The sequence below is a fragment of the Mytilus californianus genome, unplaced genomic scaffold (genome assembly GCF_021869535.1).
Source record: "Mytilus californianus isolate M0D057914Y unplaced genomic scaffold, xbMytCali1.0.p SCAF_10, whole genome shotgun sequence".
Taxonomy (NCBI): Eukaryota; Metazoa; Mollusca; class Bivalvia; order Mytilida; family Mytilidae; genus Mytilus; species Mytilus californianus.
This window is the reverse complement of record NW_026262582.1, coordinates 31973220-31987609: the sequence shown is the minus strand read 5'-3', so window position 1 is coordinate 31987609 and position 14390 is coordinate 31973220. Positions and strand designations below refer to the sequence as shown.

General features: G+C 32.5%; 2 protein-coding genes across 4 annotated transcripts in view; both read right to left on the bottom strand.

Annotated features, from left to right (window-relative positions):
* LOC127717947 (uncharacterized) overlaps positions 1 to 14390 on the bottom strand; it is a 373820-nt gene that overhangs the window by 218252 nt on the left and 141178 nt on the right. The gene's annotated exons all lie outside the window — the stretch shown is intronic.
* LOC127717946 (uncharacterized) overlaps positions 1 to 14390 on the bottom strand; it is an 89726-nt gene that overhangs the window by 10300 nt on the left and 65036 nt on the right. The window contains exons 22-28 of the mRNA XM_052223826.1: positions 13445 to 13507; positions 7756 to 7830; positions 7312 to 7371; positions 6752 to 6814; positions 5696 to 5737; positions 2490 to 2540; positions 1314 to 1421 (exon numbers count right to left, since the gene is read on the bottom strand). Coding sequence (XP_052079786.1) covers positions 1314 to 1421; positions 2490 to 2540; positions 5696 to 5737; positions 6752 to 6814; positions 7312 to 7371; positions 7756 to 7830; positions 13445 to 13507 — 462 coding nt within the window. The remainder of the gene's footprint in view (positions 1 to 1313; positions 1422 to 2489; positions 2541 to 5695; positions 5738 to 6751; positions 6815 to 7311; positions 7372 to 7755; positions 7831 to 13444; positions 13508 to 14390) is intronic.

The following is a 14390-nucleotide window of genomic DNA, read 5'->3' as shown; positions in this document are numbered from 1 at the left end:
AGTAAAATTAAATTACAGAAACTTCCAATTCATGCAGATCAAACGGTCGATGAAACAGTTGTATTCTTTAAATCTTTTATTTCAATCAAAGTCTCAAGGCAAGATCGTTTTTGTTGGTGTAAATCATGCAGGGGTTTTAAAGTCTAGGGGAGAGAAACGTGCGCACATGTTTCGCAATCACAGTCATAAAGACGCTTGCTAGCTAAGCAAGGGAAATTCGTGACTTCAAGCATCCATCTGATCTAGACGCAAAAAACTAATAACCAGAATGCAAACGGTAAAAGATTTAATATCCGGATTTCAAGTTGTTGATTTTCTGCTTGAAATGTTATCACTTTTTTGTGCCAATACATTTGAATTACTGAAGTTACATTGTTTATGTCACAAATAGACATGTGTCAAACTTAAATTAATATATTTCAAAACAAAATTAATATATTCCATCAAATTTTTTGTATATCTAGATGAACATGACATTGAATTATCAACACAATCACAAGCTAGTTTGACAAACTAATTAATTTCAAAGGAAATAACAGAGTTCATAATTTCAAATTGAACTACATGTATAAACATGCGATAAAAGGAATAAGAAAATTATGAAAACATTTTATGTCATGATGTTCTGAGAGCTCAAACATGCAAATAAAAGTTACTTGATTTTTTCCATTGAAGTTTCTGTATTATTCTTCAAACATGTGCAGCTTTAAAAGAATATAGATGTATAAACTCTCTATGACCAGTACCTAAACCATGTCAAAATCAAGGAAACCAAAACGTCATCATTACTTGTTTTGAATATATATATATATATATATACTGCAGCTGTGCTATTTGTGCATTCAAATTGCATTGACCGTATATTCATTTGTGATATACAGTCATCGCCTTGTTTATGACGTTGACAATGCGATTCCTTAGAGTTTTATTTATGACGTCAATAAAACATACAGATTCGAGGAAATTTTAAGTTGTCCACTTCAATTTAAAAAATAATGGTTTTTACCATACATATTTCATTTGGAACAGTTTATATTTTGAGACAATGTATGGTTATTCTATATATACACTCCAACCTAAATTATTTAGAAATCTTTTTTAAATACAGTGCTTGTTTCAAAATATATTGAATATTATAGTTATTTTGGTATCAAATGAAAGTGAGAAAACTTGTGACCATTGCAGAACACATACTTTTTGACTGACTTTTTTTAATAATAAAATCCATGCATTAAATTCAAATAGTAGGGCTTGAATCAGTGGTGTTTCTACTTCAGGATATTGACCTTAATACTATATGTAATACAACATACCAGGCATTCTCCCTTTTGCACCTTCTTTAGATACATCCTGGATATATTGTTTGAAGTAGGATTTTACAGTGTTTGAATCTTTCTCACTCCATTGAACATATCGTCTTCCTACAAAGAAAATTATGCAAATCTATAATTTATAAGAGCTGTTTCAAAATAGGTACATATTTAATGGCGGACCTGTTAGTAAGAATATGGTTGATACAGTTGGATTCCTTTTCTTACACTCTTGTCATTTTCAAGAATGAATGATCGAAGATAATGCAATTTTTTGGTGTTTGATAATATTTATATTTGTTTATAAATAACAACAAATTTATTTAAAAAGGATAATAATGGTACATGTCACTAAATTTCTTTCCAGCACACAGCTGGTTTAATACACTAAACTTTAATATTACGTTAAGCTTTCAAGTGTTAAATTGGAATTGCAATAATTCAAATCAATTTGTTTGAGGTGATTAATTGTCACTATATTGTTTTGTGGAAATAACCAACATTTTTATTTTCAAATGAAGATTCCCTTTTGTTCCATTCAGAGTAATGAGGAGCTATCCCTGAAGGAATAGTAGTGGACACAGGGTAACCTCATCATTATTGATGGAGATGCATGCATGGCCAATTTTATAGAATATTTACAATCTAATGTACTTAGGCCGTAAGTTTCCTTGTTTGTATTGTTTTACATTTGTCATTTCAAGGCCTTTTATAGCTTACTATGCGGTATGGTTTGCTCGTTGTTGAAGACCATACCATGACCTACAGTTGCTAATTTCTACATAATTTGGTCTCTGGTGGAGAGATGTCTCATTGACAATCATATTGCATCGTCTTATTTTAATATCAATTGAGTACTAAAAATTCAAACAGCGTTTTGACTAGATAGTTGACTTCAGGGTTGTAAAAACATGTTGAAGCTCCTTGTTGTCCATATGGTGACCATCATTTCATTATTCAGAACATTCATTCAATGCATTCCAAAAAAATTGAAACAATTTAATACTATGTGTCTTTTTTTTATTAGAGAACCCATCAACAATATAGCTTTGATCTTTAAGATATAAATTTCAGTAAAATCTATACTGATCATCTTTTATCCAAAATACATGAATACTCCCTCTTTTCCATATGACTTATTAAACTTTGATAACCACTGCTTTATTCTCAAAAACATACCTTTCTTTCTTGTTCTAAATAGTTCTGCAATTTCTTCTTCAATTTCCTCATCTACAATAAAGTTACCAATTTGACTAAATTTGGTCCAATATATGAATGATTGGTGTATTGCAATTCATACATTAATTACTATTCATGTAATGATGCTGACCATTAAAGTCAAAGATGGAAAATCTTTTATTAAAGGCTGCATATAAAGTTCAAAAGATCGCGTCCAGTCTCAGAATACAAGACATCCCCCCCCCTAAATGATCCCAGGTTAACCAGGGCAGTTGATTCATAAAACTTAAATTTGAAATAGCTATTGAATATTTGACCATAATAACCCTCTGAATTTACTTCCCTGTTAGAGTTAGTGTTCATGTTGTTGGTAACTGCACTGCACATGTTTTCTATTGGGTATTTGAGTGTTGTGTGTACAAGATAGGCAAAGAGAGAGGTTTACTGGTTTTAACAGTTTCAATATCACCTCATTTTGTGGCCAATGTCAGTCTATCTAGACTAATAAAATTGAGAATGGAAATGGGGAATATGTCTAAGAGACAACAACCCGACCAAAGAGCAGATAACAGCTGAAGGCCACCAATGGGTCTTCAATGGAGCAAGAAAATCCCGCAGTTGGCCCCTAAATAAAAATCTGAGTCGGAAGTCAGAATTGGTAACAAAAGAAACTATGCAAAATGACAATGATACATAAATAAACAAAGAGCTACTAGCAGTAACTGACATGCCAGCTCCAGACCTCAATTAAACTGATTGAAAGATTATGTCTTCATCATATGAAAATCAAGCACAATCCCTCCCGTTAGGGGTTTAGTATCATACCATCATAAAATATACAAGAACATAACCCGTATCATGCCAAAAACTGGTTTTATAATAAATGTGTTTATTTGCGATGCAAAGACCCTATGAGTGAATCAATATTAATACCAAAATATGCCATCTTTAATGACCTGACAACAGTATCGTAACTATATCCCTTCTGAATAAGTCTGTTTTAAGGTTTGGTTAGCTTTTGAGGTGAATTTTTGTGCTTTGTAAAGAATATTACCATAAAAGATTGGATGTGAAATACCTGAACTTATAAGATGTCTGCATGTTGATTTATATTTACGAATGATGTCCTTGTACTGATGATAAAATTTAGTAAATGTTTTGACTAGTTTGTGATATCGAAAACCCTGGTGTAATAATTTTTCAGTAATACAGAGATTTCTTTAGTTAAAATCAAGTACGTTGTTACATACACAAGAGAATCAAACAAGTTGAGATATATAAACACCATAAGATGGTGACAAGGGAACGTCACCATCTAAAAATGGATAATAGGAAATGAATAAACAAAGTGCTGGATAGCACCTGTTGAAAGTTTGCAACCGTAGATGTGTATTATTTCAAATAGGTATTTAACCACAGCGTTGATTTTTTTTACTAAACCATTGTCTTATTGTCTGTTGTACTGTGCAGTATGTTTTTTGTGATTCCACCTAAGCCCTTTAATGGATAACTGCATGTATGAGAAGGTATATGACACAGGCACTTTTTTTGTCACCTTGAATCAGAAAATCTTGCATCAAGAAATATCCATTCAATATTCACAAGAAATTCATCTCTAATACTTATCATCCTTTGATTTTAGTTGTCTACAAAAAGAATCCCTAGTGTGGACAGTGTATATATACATATATATAACTTGCAATTTTTTTTCATACACCTTCAAAATTTCATTCTTTTTTTTAATTTTTTTGCATAAAATAGTAAGCAGGTAAGAGGGGGATGAAATTACATATAAAAAAACAAGAGTGCACACGCTGAAATGTCTCACCTTCTTTACTAATCATTGATATTATGTTGATAGTCCTAAATATAAAGCTTTATTACAACTGTCACATAAACTTAACATTAACCAAGTAAACTAAACATTGACCAATGAACCATGAAAATTAGGTCAAGGTCAGATGAACCATGCTAGGCAGGCATGTACAGCTAACAATTCTTCCATACAACAAATATAGTTGACCTATTGCTTATAGTTTAAGAAAAACAGACCAAAACACAAAAATTTAACACTGAGCAATGAACCTTGAAAATGAGGTCAAGGTCAAATAAAACCTGCGTGACTGACATATAGATCATAAAATATTTCCATACACCAAATATAGTTGAACTATTGCATATAGTATTAGAAAAAAAGACCAAAACTCAAAAACTTAACTTTGACCACTGAACCTAAAATGAGGTCAAGGTCAGATGACACCTGCCAGCTAGACATGTACATCTTACAATCATTCCATACACCAAATATAGTAGACCTATTGCATACAGTATAAGAAAAACAGACCAAAACACAAAAACTTAACTATAACCACTGAACCATGAAAATGAGGTCAAGGTCAGATGACACCTGCTAGTTGGACATGTACACCTTACAGTCCTTCCATACACCGAATATACCAGACCTATTGCTTATAGTATCTGAGATATGGACTTGACCACCAAAACTTAACCTTGTTCACTGATCCATGATATGAGGTCGGGGTCAAGTGAAAACTGTCTGACGGGCAAAAGGACCTTGCAAGGTACGCACATACCAAATATAGTTATCCTATTACTTATAATAAGAGAGAATTTTACATTACAATATATCTTAACTTTTTTTTCAAGTAGTCACTGAACCATGAAAATGAGGTCAAGGACATTGGACATGTGACTGACAGAAACTTCATAACATGAGGCATCCATATACAAAGTATGAAGCATCCAGATCTTCCACCTGCTAAAATATAAAGCTTTTAAGAAGTTAGCTAACGCCGCGGCCGTAGCCGCCGGATCACTATTCCTATGTCGAGCTATCTGCTACAAAAGTCGCAGGCTCGACAAAAATTGGCTATGAATTTTTAAGTAAAGAAGTGATTTGGTCCAGTTTGAAAAGATCAAAAGTTTGTATGCCTGAAGCTATCAAACTGAATTATGGACCCCTTTAACTGAAAATTGTCCATATTTTTAGTTAGAACCGATAAAATTTTCTAAAATTATGACATAATTTGTCTCAAGAGTGGTACACTTTTTTTTTAATATAGCAGTAGCATTTTCTTATTTTGTGTTTTTTGTCAAATATGCCCTATGAAATAACTGTGTTCTCTGGACAGGTATAGTGTTTATAATAATAAATTTTAATTGATAGAAATTATTGTCCTTATTACCTTTGCTCTTTCTTTTCAATCCTCTCTTTTGTTGAATGTTGCCTAAAAAGGAAACAATAACTTTGAGACTAATTATCTGACCTAAACACTCCTTTTTAACCAGGTCCGTACTTACACCAGCAACACCACCGGTGCCACATGTGGACCAGGGTCTGCTCAACCATCTTGTGCACTTAGATCACTCCTGTTTTTTGTTGGGGCTTGTGTCAATCAGTCTGGAGTTATCTAAGTTGAATGTTGTTAATCGTTGTTGGTCTTTTGGTCTTTTTCATTTTCTGTCATGGCCTTGACACTTTTTTTTTTCAAATTAAGTTTGAATGACTCTTTGGTTTCTTTTTCCTCTGTTTTGTTCATTGTTTTTGGTTAAATATATATATGAGCCTTAATCAAAGATATATTTTACACACATTAATTTCCGATGAAGCTGTCACTTAATCTAAATATTAATGACAAGACCTCATTACACGAAATGCAGGAAATTTGATGGTTTTATACCAATTTGTAAGACAAATTTTCCTACAAAAAGATTTGGTCTAGTCTAGATCTTTAAATATGAACCAGGTATAAATAAAATTTAAGAAAAATTCTTAAGGGAACTTAGGGGCATTACTCTTCATTTGTAAAACTCAAAACCATCAAATTCAACTTAATCAAGATTTCACAAACTATGACATTGCCTTAAAATTTGAAGATTTGGTATAGTGGTACTTTTTATCATCCGGAAACCAAATAATTATCTGATTTTTAATAACTAAAGTATGTTCTCTTTGACTAGTAAATGCTAAAACAAACTAAATCAAACTTGACTGAGTTTTGTGATTCATGTCATTGTGTTCAAGATTCAAAAGATTTGGTTAAGATGTATAATCATCATCATCAGGAAATTTAAGAAAATTATTAAGGTCAGTAAGGGGCATCCTTTTTGAACAATAAATGTCAAAACAAACAAATCTCAATTGACCTGTATTTTATGGTCCACAACATTATTTCAAAAGAATTGTTTGAGTGGCAGAGTGGTACTTAATTTTCCTTAGATAAGGTATTAAAAAGAAATACCTTCATCAGAACTGTCATCACTTTGTGGACTAGAATCATCCTCTGAAGAACTGTATTTAATGACTGAAAAAATGTTTATCAAAAATAAGGTTCATCTCATATATGACTGTCCATAATAAATAAAAAAAATATGTGTAAACAAGTAAAATCAAAACAATAATTATTAACAGTATCAAAGAATGCTCATATTTACTAATCATTAACCTGCTTAATCATGACATATTCCACTAACATCTGAGATTCCATTTAATATATATCAGTCAATTTGTTTCATTAACTTTTTATGGGTATCAATTTTTGGAAATGGAGCAAATATTGTATTTTCATGGATACTTGATTTTGGGTTTTGCTTAAGTCTGCAGTCCTGCTTATAGCAAATTTTGATTTTGCTGATTACCAAAATTTGTAATTCACATAAACCACCAATTCAAAAAAATTACCAAACAATTAATAGTGAATTCACAGTATTTAAAATAAGTTAAAAAAAGTAATAAAGAGTAGAAAAGTTTATATTCAATCCATAAAACAACCATAAAAAAATGTATTAAAAAACAATATACCTCTATTCTTTCTTTTTTTCCCTCTCTTTGCTTTTCCAAAACTTGAACTTGAACCTGAATCTATTATAAAAATGTAATCACTCAAATATACAGATGCAAAATTGCAGAGTCCACCAAAAAAAGTGTGTGTATACAAATGTTTATTTAATGGTTGTTTAAAGGTTGTCTTTACATTTTAATTCAGGAATATTAGAAAAGGTTTCTTTGAAAACATTTTATATTAGATATTTTTTTTACTTTTATCTCTTATCAAAACATTCCACCACTCTGTTATATGTGAAACGATTCAAAAATGAAATTTTGATTTCTATTAATGATAATCATAATGGATTTTTCGAAAAGTTTCTATAATTGATTACCATTAAACTAGTTTTCCAAGTGCACAGAATTACTTTAATAGTTTGTATTTTAATTATCCATAATTCATAATTTAGATAAACATACCCTCATCACTCTCTGTTATATCTGTATTTTCATCAGTACCACCACTATTGTCATATGAAGTACCCGCAACATCTTCTGAAAAAAAAATAGGGAATGTGTCCACAGAATATGCCCCTGCTTGCATATATAACATCATAAAGGGACATAACTCAAGTACTGTAAACTAGAGGCTCCAAGGAGCCTATGTCGCTAACCTGATATTTTTTTTTTACAATTGATGCATGAAATAATGCAACCATTTAAATTTTGCTTTAGTTTCAGAGATATAAGCTAAAACTGCATTTACCCATATGTTCTGTTTTTAGCTATGTCATCCATGTACATTTGGCCCTATAGTTTCAGAGGAGAAGATTTTTGTAAAAGTTAACAGACAACGAAAATGCACAAGGACAGACAACTTACCCAAAATGATGAGAAAAGCTCACTTTTTAATAACATGAGCAACACTAAGGGTGCCACATGTGGAGCAGGATCTGCTTACCCTTCCGTAGCACCTGAGATCACCCCCAGTTTTTGGTGGGGTTCGTGTTGCTTAGTCTTTAGTTTTCTATGTTGTGTCTTGTGTACTATTATTTGTCTGTTTGTCTTTTTCATTTTTAGCCATGGTGTTGTCAGTTTATTTTTCATCTATGAGTTTGACTGTCCCTCTGGTATCTTTTGCGCTTCTTTTTTGGCCCTTTTAAGCATAGCCAGTTGAGCTAAAAATAAGTGACATTATCTAAATTTGTACTCCATCTGAGTTTTGTGGTAATAAGCATTGTGTATAAGTTTCATAACATTAAGTTGAGGCAAATTTAAGTAAGATAACTGAAATGAAAAATTCTGCAATTTTTTCATTTGGAAAGGGACATTATTACGTATAAAAACGATTAAGTTGAAACCACCAAAATTAAAACTTGATCTGTGTTTTGTGGTAATTATCATAGTGCATAAGTTTTATAACTTTTGGTTGAGGCAATATAAAGTCACTACAGGACAGAACCGAATATCTCAGCAATTTTTCCATTTATAAAGGGGCAAAACTCTAGAACGGTAAAAGCGACGCCACCAAAATTCAAACATGATCTGAGTTTTGTAGTAATAAGCATTATGTATAAGTTTCATAGCATTTGGTTAAGGCAAACTAAAGTTAAACAGAAACAAAAAATTCACCAATTTTTCCATTTGGAAAGGGGCATACTTAGTCTACTGTCTAGAACAATAAAAGTGACACAAACAAAATTCAGACATGATCTGTGTTTTATAGTAATTAGCATTGGGTAAAAGTTTCATAACATTTGGTTGAGGCAAACAGAACAGAAACGAACAATTTTTCCATTTATAAAGGGGCATTACTCTAAAATGATAACAGTGACGCCAAATTGAATCTTGATCTGGGTTTAGTAGTTATAAGTGTGTGTATAAGTTTCATAATATTTGATTGAGGCAAACTAAAATAAGAGAAAGGAAACTAACTTTTTGGGCCTATGGGCATACGGTCATACAGATGGACAAGGGCAAAACTAAATGCCCCCTCTGCTACAGTGGGGGCATTAAAAGGATTCTCTTTTATTTGTAGCCTTAACAAGAGGCTCTCAAGAGCCTGAATTGCTCACCTGTATTTCAGAGGAGAAGATTTTTAAATGTTAGCAAACTTGATGAATAAATTGTGTAAAATTGTCTTTAAAGGGCAATAACTCCTTAAGGGATCAATTGACAATTTTGGTCATATTAACTTTTTTGTAGATCTTACTTTGCTGAACATTATTGCAGCTTACAGTTTATATATATCTATAATAATATTCAAATTAATAACAAAAAACTGCAAAATTTTGTTAAACCTACCAATTCGGTGGCAGCAACCCAACAATGGGTTGTTCGATTCGTCTGAAAATTTCAGAGCTGATATATCTTGACCAATTGAACAATTTAACCCCATGTCAGATTTGCTCTAAAAGATTTAGTTTTTGAGATATAAGCCAAAAACTGCATTTGACCCCTATGTTCTATTTTTAGCCATGGCGGCCATGTTTGTCGATGGATCAAAACTTCGGATACAATTTATAAACTAGATACCCTAAAGAACATTTAGTTAGTTTGAAGGTATTTGGCCCAGTAGTTTCAGAGGAGAAGATTTTTGAAATAGTTTACGACGACAGACGACGACAGACAACAACAGACGACAGACGATGACGACAGACGACGAAGACAGACAACGACGGACGCCAAGTGATGGCATAAGCTCACATGGGGCCAAGGGCCCCGGTGAGCTAAAAAAGCTAAGCAAATTTTCAGATACAGCTTTTACAAAGTGTCATTATCAATTGAATAATCCAACAAATGTTATTTAACGATATTTAAAACAAAACAAAAATGATAAGCTTGGCGCAGCTTGATTCAACCGCAGAGGTCAAACCCTGAACAGTTGGGGCAAGTATGCACACAACATTCAAGCTTGATACAGCTCTGAATTTGGATAGTGATTAAATATTTGACACAGCATAGGTTTCTGACACAGAATGAATGTGGTCTAAGAACTTAAAAAAATTTGAATTTACCTATTATGGTCCAATATCCAAAATCTAAATACATACACGGTTAGATTAAGCATATCAAAGAACAACAAGAATTCAATTTTTGTTAAAATCAAACTAAGTTTAATTTTGGACCCTTTGGACCTTAATGTAGACCCATTTTAAAACAGGACCAAAAATTAAGAATCTAAATACACGGTTAGATTCAGCATATCAAAGAACCCCAATATTTCAATTTTTGACGAAATCAAACCTTATCATTATTATTTGCTTTTATATATAAATAAAAAATAACCAACTTAAAATGGAAAATTTTAAAGAAAGATAAAAAAAGGAAAAAAAAATCCCCCCCCCCCCAATTTTTGAACCCCCTTATGATTCATCACCCCCAAACTCAATCCCAACCTTCCCTTTGTGGTATGGTAGCTTGCAGTACTATTTCAAAGAGATCCATACACTTGAACACAAGTTATTGTCTGGAAACTGTAAAAATGCTTGTTTTTTTGCCCCAAATTCCTAAACGTTTAGGGCAACTACCCCCAAACGCATACCCAGCTTTCCCTTTGTGAGATGGAACCTTGTAGTACAATTGCATAAAGATCCATACACTAACACACAAGTTATTGTCCTGAAACTAGAAAAATGCTTGTTTTTTTTGCCTCTTTTTGGCCCCTAATTCCTAAAATTTTGAGGCAATTTCCCCCAAAATAAATCCCAGCCTTCCCTTTGTGGTATGGTACCTTGCAGTACAATTTCAGAGAGATCCATACACATAAACACAAGTTATTGTCTGGAAACTAAAAAAATGCTTATTTTTTGCCTCTTTTTCTTTAACGTTTTGGGCAATTACCCCAAAACTCAATTCCAGCTTTCCCTATGTAAAATGGAACCTTGTAGTACAATTTCAGAAAGATCCATACACTTACACACAAGTTATTGTCATGAAACTAGAAAAATGCTTGTTTTTTGCCCCTTTTTTTGCCCCTAGTTCCTAAAATTTTGAGGCAATTACCCCTAAAATCAATCCCAGCATTCCCTTTGTGATATGGAACCTTGTGGTACAATGTCAGAGAGATCCATACACTAACACACAAGTTATTGTCTGGAAGTTACAAAAATGCTTATTTTTGGCCCCTTTTTGGCCCATAATTCCTTAACTGTTAGTACCATAACCCCCAAAATCAATCCCAATCTTCCTTTTGTGGTATTGAACCTGATGGTAAAATTTCATAAGGATCCATTCACTTAAACTAAAGTTATTGTGCGAAAACCAATGTGTCTTTGGACAACGACAACGTCATAGTGATACCAATATACGACCGCAAAATTTTTTGTGATCGTATACAAATTATGTGTTAAAAAACTTTATAGGCAACTAAAATAAATTCAATTAATTTTAATCATTATACAAAGTAACATAAATTTTTACAACTTTACCTAATTGTACAATCATAATCAAGAAAATTGGTCTAGTCAGAATTTGTAACTAGACTTGAGGCTCTTTAGGAGCATTTCAGGGCAATAACTCCTACAAGAAGTTATCTGACAGTATTTATACAACTGGATAGATACTACATAGTTCTCATCAGTTCTGCCATGTCTGATTTTCTTTATTTATTATAGTTTTCAAGATAATAGACAAAACTTGATTTTTACCCCCTAATTTATTTTTTAGCCATATCAGTCATTTAGTGACTATTTATAACTTACTAACCAGTATCGTTTCTACTCATTGTTAAAGACCTTATGGTGATACAGTTTTGGTAATAACTGTTTATCACTTTCAATTATAGTTTGTGCAAAAACAGCACAAATACAAATAAAATGCTTTGCTGGGCACAGCCTGATACAACCACAGAGGTCAAACCCTGAACAGTTGGGGCAAATTTGGACACAGTATTCAAGCTTGATACTGTCTGAATTTGGATTGTGATCCAGTTTTTGACATAATTCAGGTTACTGACACAAGATAAATGTGGTCAAAGATCTTAAAAATCTATTGCGCAATACTGTGCAATTGAAGATTTCTTCTTGAAACTTATCAAATATTGAAATTTGAAAAATTTTGAAGAAAAAAAATTATGAACCCCTTAAAAAATTGTAAAAAAAATCCCCCCCCCCCCCAACTTTTTGATCCCCCACTCTTGGAGCAATTACCCCATACTCAATCCCAGCATTCCCTTTGTAGTATGAAACCCTGTAGTACAATTTTAGAGAGATCCATATACTTAAAAACAAGTTATTGTCCGGAAACTACAAAAATGCTTGTTTTTGGCCCCTTTTTTGCCCCTAATTCCTGAATGCTTGGGGTTATTTCCCCCAAACTCACTCCCAGCCTTCCCTTTGTGATATGGAACATTGTCATACAATGTCAGAGAGATCCATACACTTACACACAAGTTATTGTCCGGAAACTACAAAAATGCTTGTTTTGGCCCCTTTTTGGCCCCTAATTCCTAAACTGTTGGTACCATAACCCCTTAAATCAATCCCAATCATCCTTTTGTGGTATTGAACCTTCTTGTAAAATTTCATAGAGATCCATTCATTTAAACTAAAGTTATTGTCCTGAAACCAAATGTGTCTTTGGACGATGACGAAGACGACGCAGACGACTACGACATCATAGCATTATACGAGCCCCAAAAATATTTTGCAGTTATATAAAGGCATTAACTCCTAAAGGAAGTAAGTTGACAATTACAGCCATGTTGCTTATTTGTAAGACTCATTGTACTTAACATCTTTGTTTTTTACTAGTTCTCATCCTTATCTATAAAGATTTCTGCAAAAATGAAATAAAGAGCTGCACCATATGCATATACGTCTGCTGCCCATTTTGCTCATCTTCATGCTTTTAATGAAATTCTATAACCGTCAATGGTGTGAAAAATTGACAGTTTTCAACAATTTGTCAATAAATAAAGTTCTCAATGTCATTTATATGTAAAAAAAAAAACAACAGACAGCTTATTTCAATAGATATAAACAAGTCATCAAAGTTTCATGAAAACTGCTCAAATCATTTTTGAGTTATTGTCCCAACTCTGAAAATAAATCCCCTTTTTTAGGAATTTAGTCCAAATACTTAAAAAACATAAAATCAGATACTTTTGAGTATGTACTTGAGCTTGAATACATATATTTTCATATATATCTGTCTTTAAACATACTACCTTGGTCAGCATTTTGCATTTTTGCTGGTAATGACTGAGAATCAGGATAAGCTTTAATACCATCTAAATATAAAAAAAAATCAGAGTGTTAACATAAGTCAACAAATGCTTGACAAAATTTATAAAGATAGAATATGCCAGATGCAGATTTATTGTCTGAATATAATGTGGGCTTGTCAATATAATTTAACATAAGAAGGCATCACTAAATGTCATTGCAAAACCCGTATCTACTATTTAGGGTATAGAATTAAGACTACCAAACTCAATTTTTTCGTCTTTATTGCAATCTTTGGTAGACTACAGAGTGGGTAAATTTTTCTATGATTTCATTTTATAATTTTAAATAATAATCATGCATCTTAATTTAGTTTAAGCCACTATTTTAAAACATTTCATTTTTCGAACTGCCATTTGAGTCTTGCATGTAGGTCATAGTTGTTTACTCTTTGGTAGGGTTGTTGTCTCTGACACATTCCCCATTTCCATTCTCAATTTTACTTAAGCAGATAATTAACAACCTCATATTTCAGTTATGATTATTTCTCATAGCTATAATAAAACTGAGAAGGAAATTGGAGGTGTGTCAAAGAGAAAACAATCCGACCAAAGAGCAGAAAACGGCCAAAGGCCACCAATAGGTCTTCAACACAAGAAAATCCCGCACCCTAAGGCAGGCTTCAGCTGGCTTCTAAACAAAAATGTGTATTAGTTCAGTGAAAATAGACATTACACTAAACTCCAAAACATATAAATGAACTAAAAACGTAATAACATACAAGACTAACAAAGGCCAGAGGCTCCCGACTTAGGACAGGTGCAAAAATGGTTAGACATGCTTTGTGAGATCTCAACCCTCCCCAATTACCTCTAGCCAATGAAGAATAAACAAACACCGCAACACACAGTAAAAATCAGTTTAAAAGAAGTCTGATGTCAGAGTAGG